The sequence below is a fragment of the Hydra viridissima genome, unplaced genomic scaffold (assembly GCF_058129835.1).
Source record: "Hydra viridissima isolate aposymbiotic clone 2 unplaced genomic scaffold, HvirCarnegie_v1 scaffold_5, whole genome shotgun sequence".
NCBI classification, from domain to species: Eukaryota; Metazoa; Cnidaria; class Hydrozoa; order Anthoathecata; family Hydridae; genus Hydra; species Hydra viridissima.
This window is the reverse complement of record NW_028324304.1, coordinates 3,503,651-3,519,574: the sequence shown is the minus strand read 5'-3', so window position 1 is coordinate 3,519,574 and position 15,924 is coordinate 3,503,651. Positions and strand designations below refer to the sequence as shown.

Here is a 15,924-nt window from a genome sequence, read left to right as displayed (position 1 = left end):
AACAATAAACGCGTGTAAACAAAAATTTTAAAAATGACGCGAGAAAATTTAAAAAGATTCAAAATGCATATTTAGAAACAATACTCTTTACCTTCTTTTTTTTTTTTGTCATAAGAAATACTAAAATTGTCAGCAAGTTAAATGTTGAAAAGTTTTAATATTCTGAATTGTTTATTTTTGTATTATGAAATGTATTTGTCTTTTTTTTTTTTTTTTTGCGTTAAAGACTCATAACGCGCTTTGTAACACTTCTGCGCGTGTTTAGCAAATTCGGGCGCATTTAACGCGTACGCGAGCGTTTGTATATTAATAAAATAATGTTGTATTTTGGGTCAAGAAAGCTAGATTTTTTACTAAAAATAGTATTTAAAATTTTATGTCCGCTAACGCGCGTTTTAACGCGTATATCTGCGTAATACGGGCAGTTAGTGCATGTGAAAATAATTTTAAGCTCTTAATTTGAATTCATTGACCCCAAAAACCCTTATTTTAATGTATAGTATATGTTTAATGCATATATTTAATAGTTAGGTAATTTTTGCCGCTTTTAACAAGTGCAGCGCCTAAACATTCTTAACTTGTCTCAAGCAGAAAAAAACAATTTTGCTTAAGTAAATAAACTCTTGAGGAACTTCACATTACTGGTAAAAAGAGTTCTACTGTACCACGTTGGTCAATTAAATATAACTAATTAATTGCCTTCTTTATATGCAGAAAACATATTAAGTAAAACCATTTCATATTTATTATATTTTTTTCTATTTCTATTACATATCAGTTATGTAAAAATAAAGATTTCTTCCATGCATATTTTCAAGTTGCTTTCATTAAAGATTGTATAGTTTATATGTACTGAATACTTAATTTGCACAATATATTCAAGAAAAAAACATTTCTTTTCTTGTGAATTCGATTGAAACCTTTGGAAATTTTGTTTCTTGTAAAAGGAGCGGAATACATTCTGCCCGAAACGTTCTGTCAAGATCCAACAAAGGAATAGTTTGGTAAGCAAAGTAAAGCATCTGTAAAAAAATTTAACTAAAGATATCTGTTGATGAGTTTTTTATATTCTAAAATTTTTTTTTATTCAAAATGTGTTGCTGCTATTCTACCTCTATAAATATTTTCCAAAACATTAAACTAGCTAAAAAATAAGTTTGAATCTTCAGGAACACGCACCTTTAATAAGACTTGGTCTAGGTGGGTCCATTTTTTTACAAGGACAGAAAATATTCACTAATTCGTTTTTTTTGAGGGGATAAAGATTATTTCAATCATATTAACGGGTGGCCCAAGATAAATGGCACAGGTAGTATTTTTATTATAACTTTGTTATTTTTTTAGCTAGAACAGTGAATTTTTTTTTAAAAGATTTATTGTTAAATTCTCTATGAGTCTGTCTTGATGGGTTTGTTTTATGGTTTTTAATTTTATTTGTAGATAATGAAATCTAAATATTTGCAAATGCTTGTACTTTCTAAATACCAAAATGGTGATGGTCCATCAAAAATATTTGCTACTATTAAGGGTGTCATTTGGTTTCGCACAATAAATCGGTGGTGTCAAATGATAAGAGAGACAGGCTCTATCAAGTTGAAATGTCCATCATGTGTTCCAAGATCAGTTTGAACAAATGCAAACATTCAAAAAGTCAGAAGTAGTCTAAAACGTAAAAAGAGGATTTCATCTCGAAAATTAGCTAATGAACTCAATATCTCCAGAACCAGTCTTCAAAGAATACTTCAAAAGGATCTCAATTTGCAGGCATACAAACACAGAGTTGAAGGTCAAGAGAATTAAATTTGCAAACTGGATAAGAAACCATTTTCGAAAAGAATAAACACTGAAAATTCTGTTTTCAGATGAAAATTTTCGATTTAAATGGTATGTACAATGCCCAAAATGATCTCACATGGCCCACTAATCGTAATGAAGCTGATAAAGATGGTGGTATTAAACAGAAACAAAAATTCCCTCAAAAGGTAATAGTTTGGTTGGGAGCATGTTCAAAAGGTGTTACACCACTGGTTATTTTGGACAAAGATACAGTAAACCATGACTAGTATATAAAAAAAGTGTTTTATTGACAAAAACCACTGGCCTCCAAAGTCCCCCGATCTCAATCCTTTAGATTACTCAATATGGGATGAACTCGTTCACCAAATGAAATGGAATAAAATTAAATCAAAATTAACGTTAATTCAAGAAGTTAAACGAGCTGTAAAAAACATTCGAGTAAATGTAGCTTTAGAAAGTTGTACTAATTGGACCAATCGCTTATATCGTATGTCAAAAAATAATGGAGACTATTTACATTAAATAAATCATGTCATTTTGTAGAGAATTTAATGATAAATCTTTTTTAAAAAAATCACTTTTCTAGCTAAAAAAATAACAGTTATAATAAAAATACTAACTATGGCATTTATCATTTGCTATTTTTTTTTGATGTTTGTTTTTATTTATTATTTCCTAATTTTCCACTTTTTCTATTTATTATTCGGATCCAGGCTTTCAAAAATGTCCGTGTGCGTATGCTCACCCCACTTCCTCAGCATGATTTCTTTTAACAAATCCTTTAAAGGTTGAGATTCCTAATTTTTTTTCTAAGAGGTGTCCAACTCAAATCAGTAAAACAACATTCTTGAAATTTTTCCATGAAAACATCTTTCAGATCTTCACCTTTACATTTGATAAAACATCTTTCAGATCTTCACCTTTATATTTGATAAAACATCTTTCAGATCTTCACCTTTACATTTGATAAAATATCTTTCAGATCTTCACCTTTACATTTGATAAAAAGTTAGAGTTCAATACCGTCCTAGCATCCTCAATCCTTCGAATGAATATGTAAAAATCATAATTTACTGAAAAAATTTCACCTCTATTTATTTTATCTGACCAACCTTTGGTATGTTCTAAAAAATGTTTTATTTTAGAATTCAATATCAGAATCAGATTCCCATGACTTAATTAGGTCTATTACAGCTTTACTCAAATCAGTATTTTTACGATTAGAATAAATTTTTCACAATAAAAACTAAACAAATCCTGCTACATAGCGCACAGTTTCTTCATCTTGTTTTAACTTTAAATCTAGCTCTTTATAATTTGATTCCAGCAATACATAATTCTTCCACTCAATGATATTCTGAAACCATGTCTTTAATAGAAATGAATACAGAAGGTCAAACCCAGCATTACAATAAAAGTTCATTCCAAGTAGAGTATAATATTTCATTTTTGAAAAGGCTGACATGTGTTTCACAACATTAACAATGAGAAGAAATTCTTCAAAAACATTGTTGCAGGAGTTTTTTTTTTCTACAGCAATTTCAAATATGCATTAGGAAAACATGTCCAACCAATTCCCAGTCTTTACTTGATGACACAAACTCCTTAGCACAGATCCAGACCCAAGTGGAGACCGAACCTCAACTTAAAACTCAAGGTTCCACAACCACATACACCACACCTACTTATACCCGACGATCAAGCAAAATGTTGAAGGCCAAAACTAACGGAAAAGTAATGGAAAATCCATCGACTAATTCCGAAATGTGGGTAATTCCGATGATTGGGTAATAAAAGCGGGTAGCGTTTTAAATAAAAAAGTAAATAAATTAAAAAAAGAAATTTTTAGTTTATGTTTAAGAGCTAATAGCACAATGTTTAAAAAAAAACTGTTGAGAATTGAGTATTAAATTTCACCTAATCCATAAAAGTATTAAATTTTAGCTAATCAAAAATTAGTAGGTGGAATTAATACTTACATGGAGTATTAGTTTCACCTACTCCATTAAAAATTAAAAAAAAAATTAACGAAAATACCCGATCGCGCATAAAATTTTGGTACAATGATCGGGTAATTTTACTACTCGGTTTTCGGGTACTTCTACGGGTAATATTCGGGTTATTTACACCGGGTAATACTCGACCCGATGGGTAGGGTATCGGGTAACTAAAGTTATTAAAGTTGTCCGTCTACGGGTACCCTCAGGTATTCGGGTCGGATTTTTCGCTGTTACTGTTTAATATTTTTAACAAATGCCCTGCAGTGCACAAAAAGAGCTAAAGTAGCTTAGCATTTTTAAAGTATTTGTATATTTCATATTTTTATTTGATAAAACCTAATCAGTTTACATAGCAGTGGGACCCCATTTTTTAATTTGCCCCAAGGCCCTTATTTACCTAGCTACGCCACTGACTAAATGAAATCATACATTCATGAGATTTTTTCTGTGCTGTTTTGAATTCAAAGGAAACACAAAAAACAAATTTCTCCAAATAAATTTAACAAAAAGTTTTTCTGGGCCACCCTAACTTTTAATATATATATATATATATATATATATATATATACATATATATATATATATATATATATATATATATATATATATATATATATATATATATATATATATATATATATATATATATATATATATATATATATATATATATATATATATATATATATGTTACTTTAATGGAGTTGAAAATGAAGTTTTGTGCTTTACGGCAATCATCGGCTATTAATTGCAAATTAAAAACGTAAAAATGTGACATTCGATCTTACTGGCAATTCCTTTCGACTCTACTCAAAACTTGATAATGAACTGAGTTATGTCAACTATGACTCCAACCACCCACCTAGTGTTATTAAAAGACTACCTCACACTGTTTGATTCAGATTATCTTCAACTTCATCAAATCAACTTATTTTTAAAAAAGCTACTCCACCTTACATAGAGGCTTCAAAAAAGGCAGGCTATAAATGTAAACTCAATTATTAACCTCAAGTTGAAATGACTAAAAACACAAAGCGCAAGTGTAATATTTTATGGTTTATCCCTCCATTCAGTTAGAACGTGGAAACAAAAATAGGAAACCGTTTACTAGCATTGGTTAACATACACCTGAAAATGTATCACCAAAACCGCTTGTCCATTAAACAATCAATGTTTGTTAAGTAATCTTGTTTAACAAGCTATTTTGAGTTCCGAAAATCCTGAAATCGAAGAAAAAATTTATCATGGCATTAGTGAGACATCATTCATGCTAAGATACGCAAACCATTTAAAATCTTTTAACACTGCCAGGTATAAGAATGACACCGAGCTTTCGAAGGAAATTTGGAACTTCAAAGAAGAAGCCTTTACACCTATAGCAAAGTGGAGAATTGTAAACCGCTGCAAACCTTACAACCCAGAAACCAAGACCTGTAACCTTTGCCTTCACGAGAAATTTGAAATTTTATCACACAAAAGAAAACAACCTGCTAAACAAAAAAAATGAAATAATATCTAAGTGCCGACATTCTAATAAGTTCCTTCTATACTCTTCTGATAATGAAAACTAAACGATTGCGTCTTTTGTTCATTACTTCATTATTCGTTCTACCGTAGCTTTGATTCGTTTTTAAACGGTTTTTACAATTTTAAATTGTCATTAATAGCTGATGTTTGCGATAAGGCACGAAACTTCAAGTACCGTAAAAGTGCCTAACTTTGCACAACCATTGGTAACTTTGCACAACAGTATGTCAAAGATGTTTTACTCTCTAGGAACTAAAAATTTGAACTACAAATGCAAATCACTTTAGAATCCTACGGTTTGTTTTAGTGTTAATACGAAACTCATTTAAAATAGTTTTATAAACGCGATTTCTCGCAACACGAGTCGTTTTGTGTAAACATAGAAGTAGAATACAAAAATTATGTCTTACAAACTTTATCTGTGCAGCAGATCAGAATTAAACTCAAAATTGAATAAACTTGCTTAAAGTGTATGTTATGGTGTTGATTTGAAGTATACTAAGTGTTTAAACTAATATCGATAAAAAAAAATTAAAATTTAAGTCTTGTAAATAAAGTACTTATTTGGCAGAATTCGGGGTAACTCTGCACAATGTACACAGTTCACCTTAAATGTTGTTGGTCATCCAAAAACAATACTTTCTAAAACTTCATGCAAATATTTTATATAATAGAGTTATTTCATACTTTTTTATAGCTTTAAATAATTTCTTGGGTAACTCAAAGTCAAACTAAGTTATTAGTAATGTTTTTTTTTTAGAGATCAAGTAATTACAAAAAGAAGCTTAAAACCAGAAAATGCAAAAACTATACAGAGAACGATCTAGCTAAATGTCTTGAAGATGTAAAATCTAAAAGGCTGACACAAGAGTAAGCTGCTACAAAATATGGTGTTAGTCAAAGAACGATTAGTTACAAATTGAAAGGAGAGCATAACATAAAACCTGGTAAACCGTATTATTTTTCCAAATTAAAGGAGACTACCTTTGTCAAATGTACCATTCAATTAAGTCAACTTGGATTTCCTATCGGTAAAGAAGACTTACGTCATATTATGTAAAATTATATCCATAGTTCTGGTAGAAAAGTAAAAGAATATAAAGTCATTCCTGGGCCTGATTTAATCAAGTCATTTTTACAAAGACATCCAGAACTAAGAAATAAATTTGTGCCAAACATAAAAAAATCACGAGCAAATGTTAATGAAGAAATTCTAAAAGAATATATTCAACATCTTCCCAAAACCATAAAAGATGTTCCTCCAGGCAACATATACAACTATGATGAAAGAAATCTAACTGATGACCCTGGCTTAAAAAAGTGCTTCGTAAAAAGAGGCAGTAAATACCCCACAAATATAAGAAACACTTCTAAGACAAGTATTTCTATTATGATATCAGGTAATGCAACAGGTGAAACTTTACCACCTTTTGTTGTTTATAAGGCTACTAATCTGTGATCAACTTGGTGTGTAGGAGGTCCTAAAGCAGCCAAATACTTCAGTACTAAAAGTGGGTGGTTTGATGGAGTAGCTTTCAAAAGGTGGTTTTTTTCTATAGTTTTACCTTCTTTGAAAAAGAAGTTAGGAGTTAAAGTTCTCTTAGGCAATAGCCTATCCTCTCACATCTCTCCAAAAGTTATTGAAGCCTGTTGAAGTAAATGAAATAAAGTTTGTTTTTCTACCATCAAATAGTACACATACAACTCAACCCCTAGATGTAGCTTTCTTAACACCTTTAAAAACAGCTAGGCGTAAAATTATCACAACGTATAAAGATTCACCTGTTGGTTCCACAAAGACATCGCTTGACAAACATTTCCCAGAACTTTTGAATAAATCAATGTCTGCTGTAGAGCCAAATCAGGCTAGTAATTTACAATCAGGTTTTAGAAAGTGCGGCGTCTATCTAGTGAATGTCAATGAACTTACAAAGTTTAGAGAAAGAGAATCTAATGATAAAGAATTTCTAGAAGACAGCTTTAAGATTTTCTTACAAAACAAATTTAAATCTTTGGAATCTGTAGGAACTAATAAACAAAAAAAGAAACTTTCTGTTCCTGCAAGCAAAAGTGTTAACATTGAAGATCTAGAAAAATTTAACGAGGGTTGTGATTTTGCCTCAAAGACATTTGCAAATAGGAAAATATAAGCAAAACTAGGAAACTTTTCAAAGTACCAGAATTAGGCTTTCAACAGGGTTTTTGAACTGTGTTTTCTTAATTTTGAGTTTTTATTCAAAAAAAGGAAATCTTTAATTATTTTAGTTTATCTAAAAGTAATGTTTAATTATTTAAGTTTACCAAGATACAAATGAGCTTTTTTGTGTATTTAATGAGGTTGTGCTCAGTTTTCTTTTATCATACCATGTTATAATCTTTATTAAGCATAATAATTCTATAATTAATCTTTTGTTTTTTTTGTTAAACTAACTTTGTACAACTTAAAAAAAATTAGATTAGTTTTATGATATGTAATACATATCATAAAACTATTCCAATTTTTTTTAAGTTGTACAAAGTTACCCAGACCCCTGGATAACTTTGCACATTTATAAACAATCTTGAAAAACTATTTCTTAATTTGTAAAAATAAATTTAACAATTAAAATAGAATTTAGATATCCTAAACAAACTATTTGCAAGTTTACATTAATATAATAAAAAGTTTAAAGCAGATTATTATAGATGAAAATTGCAAATAAGTCAAAACTTTGGGCAAAGTTAGACACTTTTACGGTACTATTAAAATTGTGATTTTCTCCATTTAAATAACAGATACACATATTTTGCTATTATTAAAATAATTAGCACTCTTTTACGTACAACAGTTACGTAAAAGTTTGTAATGTTAAATTTAAAACCTTTCAAGTGGTGACAAACACTATAAAAAATTGTACACAAACTTTTAGCCATTTTGGGTAATCTTTTGTGGTTGCTCAAGACTTTTGAAATTTGCAATTTTTTAAGATTTTTAATTTCAATTTTAAATACATCATTAACTTAGGGCATTTTATTTCATAAGTTTTATTAAGAGTTTTAACTTAAAGTTAATATAATGTGCAATACAACTGGTAACCCGTTGACAGACACTTACGTCTATCGCCGTCAAAGCGAAGTTCAGTATGTGGCATGACTGCAATAGCCGTCTAAAACGAAACGGTCGTTTTTGGACACTGAGGCTATAGCGGCACAAATGTGCACTTACCGGCGTACAATTAGAAACCTCGTGTCATGTTTTGGAAATAACTTTTTAGGTTGAATTTTTCCACCTCTTACACGACTTGCAGCTTTAGTACGCACGTGGTTGCAAAGGGAGTAATGCGATCGTGTCTTCTCTTGAATTGTGTTATGTTATTTATACATTTAAATATATTTATTGTTTTACTGGTAAGTACTTGTTTAGTATTAATTTTACGCTTTAAATAAAAATAAAAAAAATAAAACTCAGCATTTTTTGATACATTAGAAATATTTTTGGTTATGCAATTTACTTTTTGTTTTTTTATGATTTTGCAATTGAAATAAAATAAATAATGATGTTAAATAAAATGTTTCATTCAGTATTTAAAGAAAGTGTCCAGTTGGGAAAAAGAGCAGGCTAGGCTGCTGAAGCTTTTTGAGGAAACGAGCAGTGGGTCAAGCAACAGTAAATCTGAATCCAATTCTAACAGTGCTGAAAATAACAGTTCGGATCAACTAAATATGAGGTATATAAAGCACCAGAAGAACCAGAAATGGATGAAACATGGCATACCAATACAACACCAAAAAGAAACTTTTCTTTTGATGCAGATGCCGCTGGGATTCTTCTGGATAAAGGCTAAAATGTTTCTCCAATTCAGGTTTTTGAAAAGATATGGGATGACCAAGTAATGGAAATAATTATAACATCAACGAATGATTACGGCATTAAACCTTGTATTCAAAAACGCCCACATACAAGGCTTAGTAGGAAGGCAAAGTTCAAAAATACTGAATCGATTGAAATGAGCGAGTTTTTAGGTTTGTGTTTGCTTCAGTTTCAGCTAAAATTCTCTGTCATTAGAAAACTCTTTAATTGATGCATTACATTACCATCCAGCATTTCCTTCACTAATTTCTGGAAAGAGGTTTGAGCAAACTTTGAGATGCTTTTGTGTAAAAGAAAATTCAAACAACCCTTTGAGGAAAATAAAAATATTTCTTGATTTGCTTATACAAAAGTTTGCGAAAGTATATGCACCAAATGAAGCATTATCATTAGACGAATGTTTGTTATTATTTTGAGGAAGACTTTAAATTTCGAACGTACATGAAAGGCAAAAAGGTAAAATACGGAATTAAATTATACGACTTCGTTCAGCTCAAGGTTATGTTTTGAACATAGAAATATACAAAGGCTATCGAGAAAACGAAGAAAAAATGACAACTATTGAAAGCAGGCCCGGATTTACCCATAAGCAGACTAGGCACTGACTAGGGCCCCAAGATTTAGGGGGCCCCCAAGCATCAGGAGATCCAATTCCAAAACAAATAAAAATTTGAATTGAAAACTTTTTATAAAAAATCAGCAATTGTATTGAAAACAAAGTGAACTTTATATATTTTAACTTTGCACATAAACGTTCATAATTTCAAATAATTAATTTGAAAAACATGTTTTTCTACGGGCGCCATCTCTTAAAAATTACTTTAGTAATTTTTTAGTGAAAACATACACCCCTTCCTTTGTTCCACCCCGAGTTTGGTTTTTACGCAGAGCCTGGCTTGGGGTGCCGAACTTGGGGTAGGTACCTCGAGTTTGACACATACCCCAAGTATGGATATTGAAAGTTTTTAAAATAATTATTTTTGCGGATATTGAAAGTTTAAAAAAGTAATTATCTTTTTGGATTGCTGATTTTTTTTTCATAATTTTTTTTTTTTACGGTTTGATCCGGAATATAAATTAAAGGAAGTTATTTCTGATTATTAAGGTACAAATTTGTGATATATTAGTTATTAAAAGTACAGATATTTATTGTCGATGCCCTTTATCAAAAGGCTTTTTCTCTAAGGTTTTTAAACAAAAGGAAATATACATTATGACAAACTTATGTCAATGTTTCGGACAAACATATGTCCATGCGTGCTTTTTATGTATAGTTGAATTAATATAATAATAAAGTTATAATAAAAAAATGCTAAAGTTTAGTACCATATTAGTTTTTGACCACATTGGAGCTTCCAGTAAATTGCCTGCATTCTTTACGCGCTCTTGATGAATTGTTACTTTCTACAGAGGAAGTGAAACTTTTAAGCTCAGTATACTAAAAAAAGGGCCGATAAAGGGTCGTCCATAAAGTACTTATGCTAATAAGGGGAAGGAGGGGTCAAAAAATAACGTACTTAAGCGTATGGGTGATCAAATATAAAGGTACGTAGGCAGTTTTTATATTATTATTGTTTGTTTTTCAATTATAACATACACTAATCAATGGTTTTTAAGTGTGGGGGTAGGGTATCTAATAAATTGGATGCTTAGCCCGGGCATCATGAAGTCTCTGTGCACAAATAGGGGTTGCTGCTTTCGCAATTTTTTGTTTTTCATTTATGACATCGTGAAACACACGGTATACCAACTTCAAAGCATCGACAATGCTTGGTTTGGCAAGCTTTTTTACATCGACAAAAAACTACTTTATTAGTGATTTCATTCAAAACCGCCTCAATCAAGCTAACAGTAGCATCACTTTTAACTTTGACAACATTAGTGTATGGCAACAAGTGGGTGGCAGTAAACCGCTTTTCAAGAATTCCAAGTGATGTCACCAATTTATAGGTTGGATTTTCCCCAAACGCCTTATGAAGAACAACACATGGTAAACGCAACATATCCGTAGAGTTACGCAATGCTTTTGGTATAGCCACACTAACATGATCACCTTTTTTAAAAGCTGCAACTGTTATATTGTTTTGTTTATTGTACTTTTAAACCATGAATTTTGCATTTTTTTTCAAGATTACATGCTGTTTCATGACGATGGTTCATGCGAATTGGACAAGTTATCTAAAAACACAACATGATGTAATATGATATTTAAAAAACTTATTTTTATAAGTATTTGACATACTAAATATAATGTCAACCAATTTGAATAAAGAAAATTAATGCAAAAGATTTTTTTAAAATGACAACAATTATAAAAAGTCTTCAACTTTTTTTTGTACCTTCATCCTGTCTTTTATATCTTCTTCAGACTCATGGTGGTACGAAAAGTCAACAATACCACAGTCTTCTCCGTCAGTAAGAGTGTTATCACTTAAGCCACCTTGATAAAAAAAATAAAGAAATAAAGAAGACCAAAAATGAACATAAATTTTGTTAATAATAATAAAGCATACTGTATATTGAAAACAAAATATTTCTAAATATTTAAAAACAAAAAATTCATTTGAAGACATAAAAACTAAAAGTTTTAATGGTTGTGAAACATTTTTGGTTGACAATATTAATTAAAACAAAAAATAATAATTAAGTAAACAGTAAGTTACCTTCAATGTCTTTAGAAGTTCCGCTGCATTCTGGAGTGTCAATTGTACTACTGTCAGCAACAACTAGACAATAACAAAACTTTCAGATATTTATAGTCAAAATAAATAAAACAAGAAACATGTATGTAAAATAAACTTGCACACACAAAAAAAGGAATTTCAACTAACTTTATTTGATAATGAAATAAAAAAAACTAATCCAGGTTTTTTATTATACAACCAACAGCTTTGTTACAGAAATGTCAATAAATGATAACAAAATGAAAGTTATTTTCATCCTGCTATATTGCAAAAAATGACATTCATAAAAAGTCTTTAAAATAATAAAAAGGTTTTGATAGAATTAACATTTAAGTCATCTTAATTTTACCTTGATCAGGATTCTCAATTATGTTTGAAACATTGTCTTCATTAACCTCTTTACCCTCTAATGGGAATTGTCCGTTTGGTTTTAGGCCAAATACAAAAAGGTGTCTTTTTTATACTTCTTACATATGTAGAATTCATAACATCTATAAACATTTAGTTAGAATTTTAAGGGAAAGAAACAAAATATTTTTTCCCATATTCTTACATTAAATTATTTGTCAAAATAATAATAAAATATGTTACATGAAAAAATGCTATCATGTTAGTGGCAATAAAACTGTTTAAGTTCGAGCTATAGCTTTTCATTTAAAAAAAACCTTGAATTTAAAATAAACTTACATTGAATTTCATCTAACCATTCTGACCAATTACTTTGACCAGAATCATATTCACGTGAAGAAATTAATCGTTCTATGGTAAAGTTGCCCTGCTCAACCAACCCTTGACTTTGGGAGTGTCTTGGTGAACCATTTATAAGTTGGGTTTTCCCAGGCCATAATAATAAAAGTGATTTTATTACATCGTTTACAAATTCACTCCGATTGTCACTATGTAAAATTGCTGGTAAACCAAAGTAACTCAGCACAAATCTTTTAAGATTGTTTACTGTTTCTACAGCTGTTTTATTTCTCATGGTAAACAAAATATGAAATTTACTGAAATGATCAACAACATGACCAATATATCTGAATCCATAATCTGGCTTAGATTCCATTGCAATCAAATCAATCTAAATATATTTAATATGTAAATATAATACAAATTAATTGCATTAAAATAGTCTTAATTAAAATAATCTTAACTAATAGCAGAATAACATACAAAAATTTAAATGATTATATTTATTTAAAAAAAACATGGTTAGAAATTCAAAGTCAAAAAACCGACTATACTTGAAGACGTTGCAAAAAACCAATAAAAATTAATGGTTGTAATGGTGCTTTTTTTAACTGTCTTTTATTTAAATTACAAGTTGGGCAGAAACTGATAAAAATTTCAACAGCCTTCCTTGGAATGTTTGCATAACCTGCAATAATCTATAAAAGATAAGTTAATTCATTTATAGAGCAAGCCCCTACAATGAAAACTGAATCTTTAAAATATGGAAAAATATAATAATATTTTGAGTAGTTAGTATTTATTTGAAGCTAGATAAAATTAGTACGATATCTAATTTTCCACAGCATAAAAAAAGTAATTTACTTTTTATATTCTGATACCTATGGTATATTTACTAAATATACCATGGTTATTGCAATAGAAAAACATAAAACATAATAAAATATCAGTAAGTAACTAGTACCTTCTTATAAGTTTTTAATGCCCCAAGATGCAGACCATTCTGACAATGTGCAATATTAATAGCAGAGAAAACATCTTTAGTACTCACTGCACAACTGTAGTTTCCAAATGGTGACGAATCTCGCAAATTAATCTAAATAAATAAGTTTAATTAGATATTTATTAAAACTTTAAAACCAATTTAAAAAGACTTTAAATATACTATACATATATAATATTAATAAAAGTATATACCATGTAAAAATACACATTTACCTTTAAACTTACTACTTAATGCACATAAAAGCTAGTTTTGTTCAAAAGTATAGGCTAAAATCTATTCAAAGTTTCACACTGTAGTAAGTAGCTGTAATATAACAAAAAGCATAAAAGGTGCGGTATTGTCTGTTTACTTTAATTATATTCTGACAGATCGAGAAGTATATACAAATTGTGTATACAGCAAAACTTAAAACTCATAATATAAAATATTATCATAAATTTGTTGTTGATGGAAAACAAATTTATGCAATAAATTTATATAGCAGATAAAGTCTACCTCTTTATTACATTTAGTTGGAGCACATAAAATATCTTTTAAACCAAAGGGTGGGTAATCAATTAGTTTAAATTTGTTTGACTTGATTCTTCGTTGAATATTCCGTGAAACAATATATGCAGTTTTCTCATCAGTTTTTTTTTTTTTCAAATATTTAATAATGGAAGTATATTCATATTCAGATAAAATAGAGCTATTTGACTTGTTGTTAAGTCTTAACCATTTTTCAAACTGATCTTTTTGCTGTTCAAAACATTCAGGATTCATTTTTACAGTTTTTCCTATGATTCATATGATTACAAAAATTAAAAATTATATTCATAGACATTCAAATGATTTTTTTTTAATTATATCTAAAATTATAATATAATAATATATATTTTAAATCATGAAATACTTTTAAAATCATTATCTCTTATGCATTTGTATTTTGAAGGAGTAAAACTAATTTAAAAACTCGCTACAAACGAAATTCTAAATATTAATTCGCATTAAAAAGTTACTCACTCCAAGTGATACATGACCTACCCCGAGTTTCAACGAAAAACCGCACTCGGGGTGAAATATCACCCCAAGCCCGGCTTCGTTTAAAAACAGACTTAGGGTGGAACACCTTGCTTATTCATAATTTGTGAAATTATAATATAGGTGGAGGTATAATCAAATTTTGAAATATAAATCAAATTTCAACTTAATAAGTTGAAATTTGAATTCTATTTTTACAGAATAAACTAGAAACTTAGATTAAAAATGATTTTTTAAGTAAAGTACAATATAAAAATGAATGTAAGAATTTAATTAGTGCATTATTTCATTCAAATCAGAAAAGAAATATAAGAATATTTGACTTTTTCCTTTATTTTACTTAAAACTAAAAAATGAAGAGAGCATATGAAAGCGGAGCTCAAAAACGTAAGAAAAAAGCTAAAAAAGATGAGGAAGTCAAAAAATTACCAAAGCTTGATCAGTTTGCTACTGGATTTAAAACAAATAATTTTTCAGCAATCACTGAAACATCAACTGAAGCTTGTTATGAGTCATCTCTAATAAGTGCAATAACATTAAATGATCTGAGCTCAAATTAATAGACAGAGTGATGCCGGACTATGGGCTGATTTGTCTATGGAGGATGTTGAATTCAAAAGGGGCCTGAAGTCTAACAGAATATAAATGACACATTTTTGGCTTCAAAAACGTCGTATGCAGAAAACGATCGCTATTGCTCAAAAAACCTTTTCACTAGCAAAAAAGCCAATGGTGAAGAATTTGAACGAGAATGGTTAATATATTCACCATCGCTAGGTAGTGTGTTTTGCTTTGTGTGAAAGCTGTTTAGAGTTTCTAAAAGAATTTGTTTTCATCGTTTCACATAGAAAAGCTATTATGAAGTATTTAGAGCGTAAAAATAATTATAGTGTAAAAGATCAGCTGGACTCTGAAATCAGAAAGGAACGAAATTACTGGCGACAAGTTTTGAAACGAATAGTAGCAGTGATTTGTACTTTAATAGAAAAAAACTTGACTTTCAGAGGATCCAACGAAAAGTTTCGGCAAAGAATTCAATGGCAATTTTAAAGGATTACTGGGTCTTATTTCGAAGTTTGACCCTTTTCTATCTGAACATGTGGAAAATTATGAAAATGTTGGATCTGGAAAAACTAATTATTTGTCAAAGACTGTTTGTGACGAACTCGTTGCACTGATGTCCAAGAATGTTTCACAGTCGATTAGCAACAAAGTAAAAAATTCAAAATATTTTGGTTTATCCGTCGATTCTACACCAGACATTAGTCACAAAGATCAGCTTTGTATTATCTTGAGATATGTTGATGATACAACATTTGAACCAATTAAAAGATTTATCAATTTTGTGCAAGT

General features: G+C 29.5%; 1 protein-coding gene and 2 pseudogenes across 2 annotated transcripts; 1 reads left to right on the top strand and 2 right to left on the bottom strand.

Moving 5' to 3' along the window:
* Positions 1 to 1,300: 1,300 nt before the first annotated feature.
* On the top strand, positions 1,301 to 7,474 carry LOC149888020 (uncharacterized; annotated as a pseudogene).
* A 3,361-nt stretch (positions 7,475 to 10,835) lies between these two features.
* LOC149888019 (uncharacterized) lies at positions 10,836 to 12,931 on the bottom strand (annotated as a pseudogene). The gene is made up of 6 exons (XR_016452944.1): positions 12,546 to 12,931; positions 12,285 to 12,349; positions 12,208 to 12,253; positions 11,838 to 11,900; positions 11,514 to 11,614; positions 10,836 to 11,352 (listed from the first exon to the last, which is right to left on the bottom strand). The product of XR_016452944.1 is annotated as an uncharacterized LOC149888019 (transcript).
* Positions 12,932 to 13,076: 145 nt separating this feature from the next.
* Positions 13,077 to 14,331, bottom strand: LOC149888018 (uncharacterized; the record flags this gene model as incomplete). The annotated part of the gene is made up of 3 exons (XM_090088988.1): positions 13,077 to 13,243; positions 13,510 to 13,641; positions 14,047 to 14,331. Coding segments are annotated over 3 exons (567 nt in total), but the record flags the coding sequence as incomplete, so codon positions are not given.
* Positions 14,332 to 15,924: the final 1,593 nt, after the last annotated feature.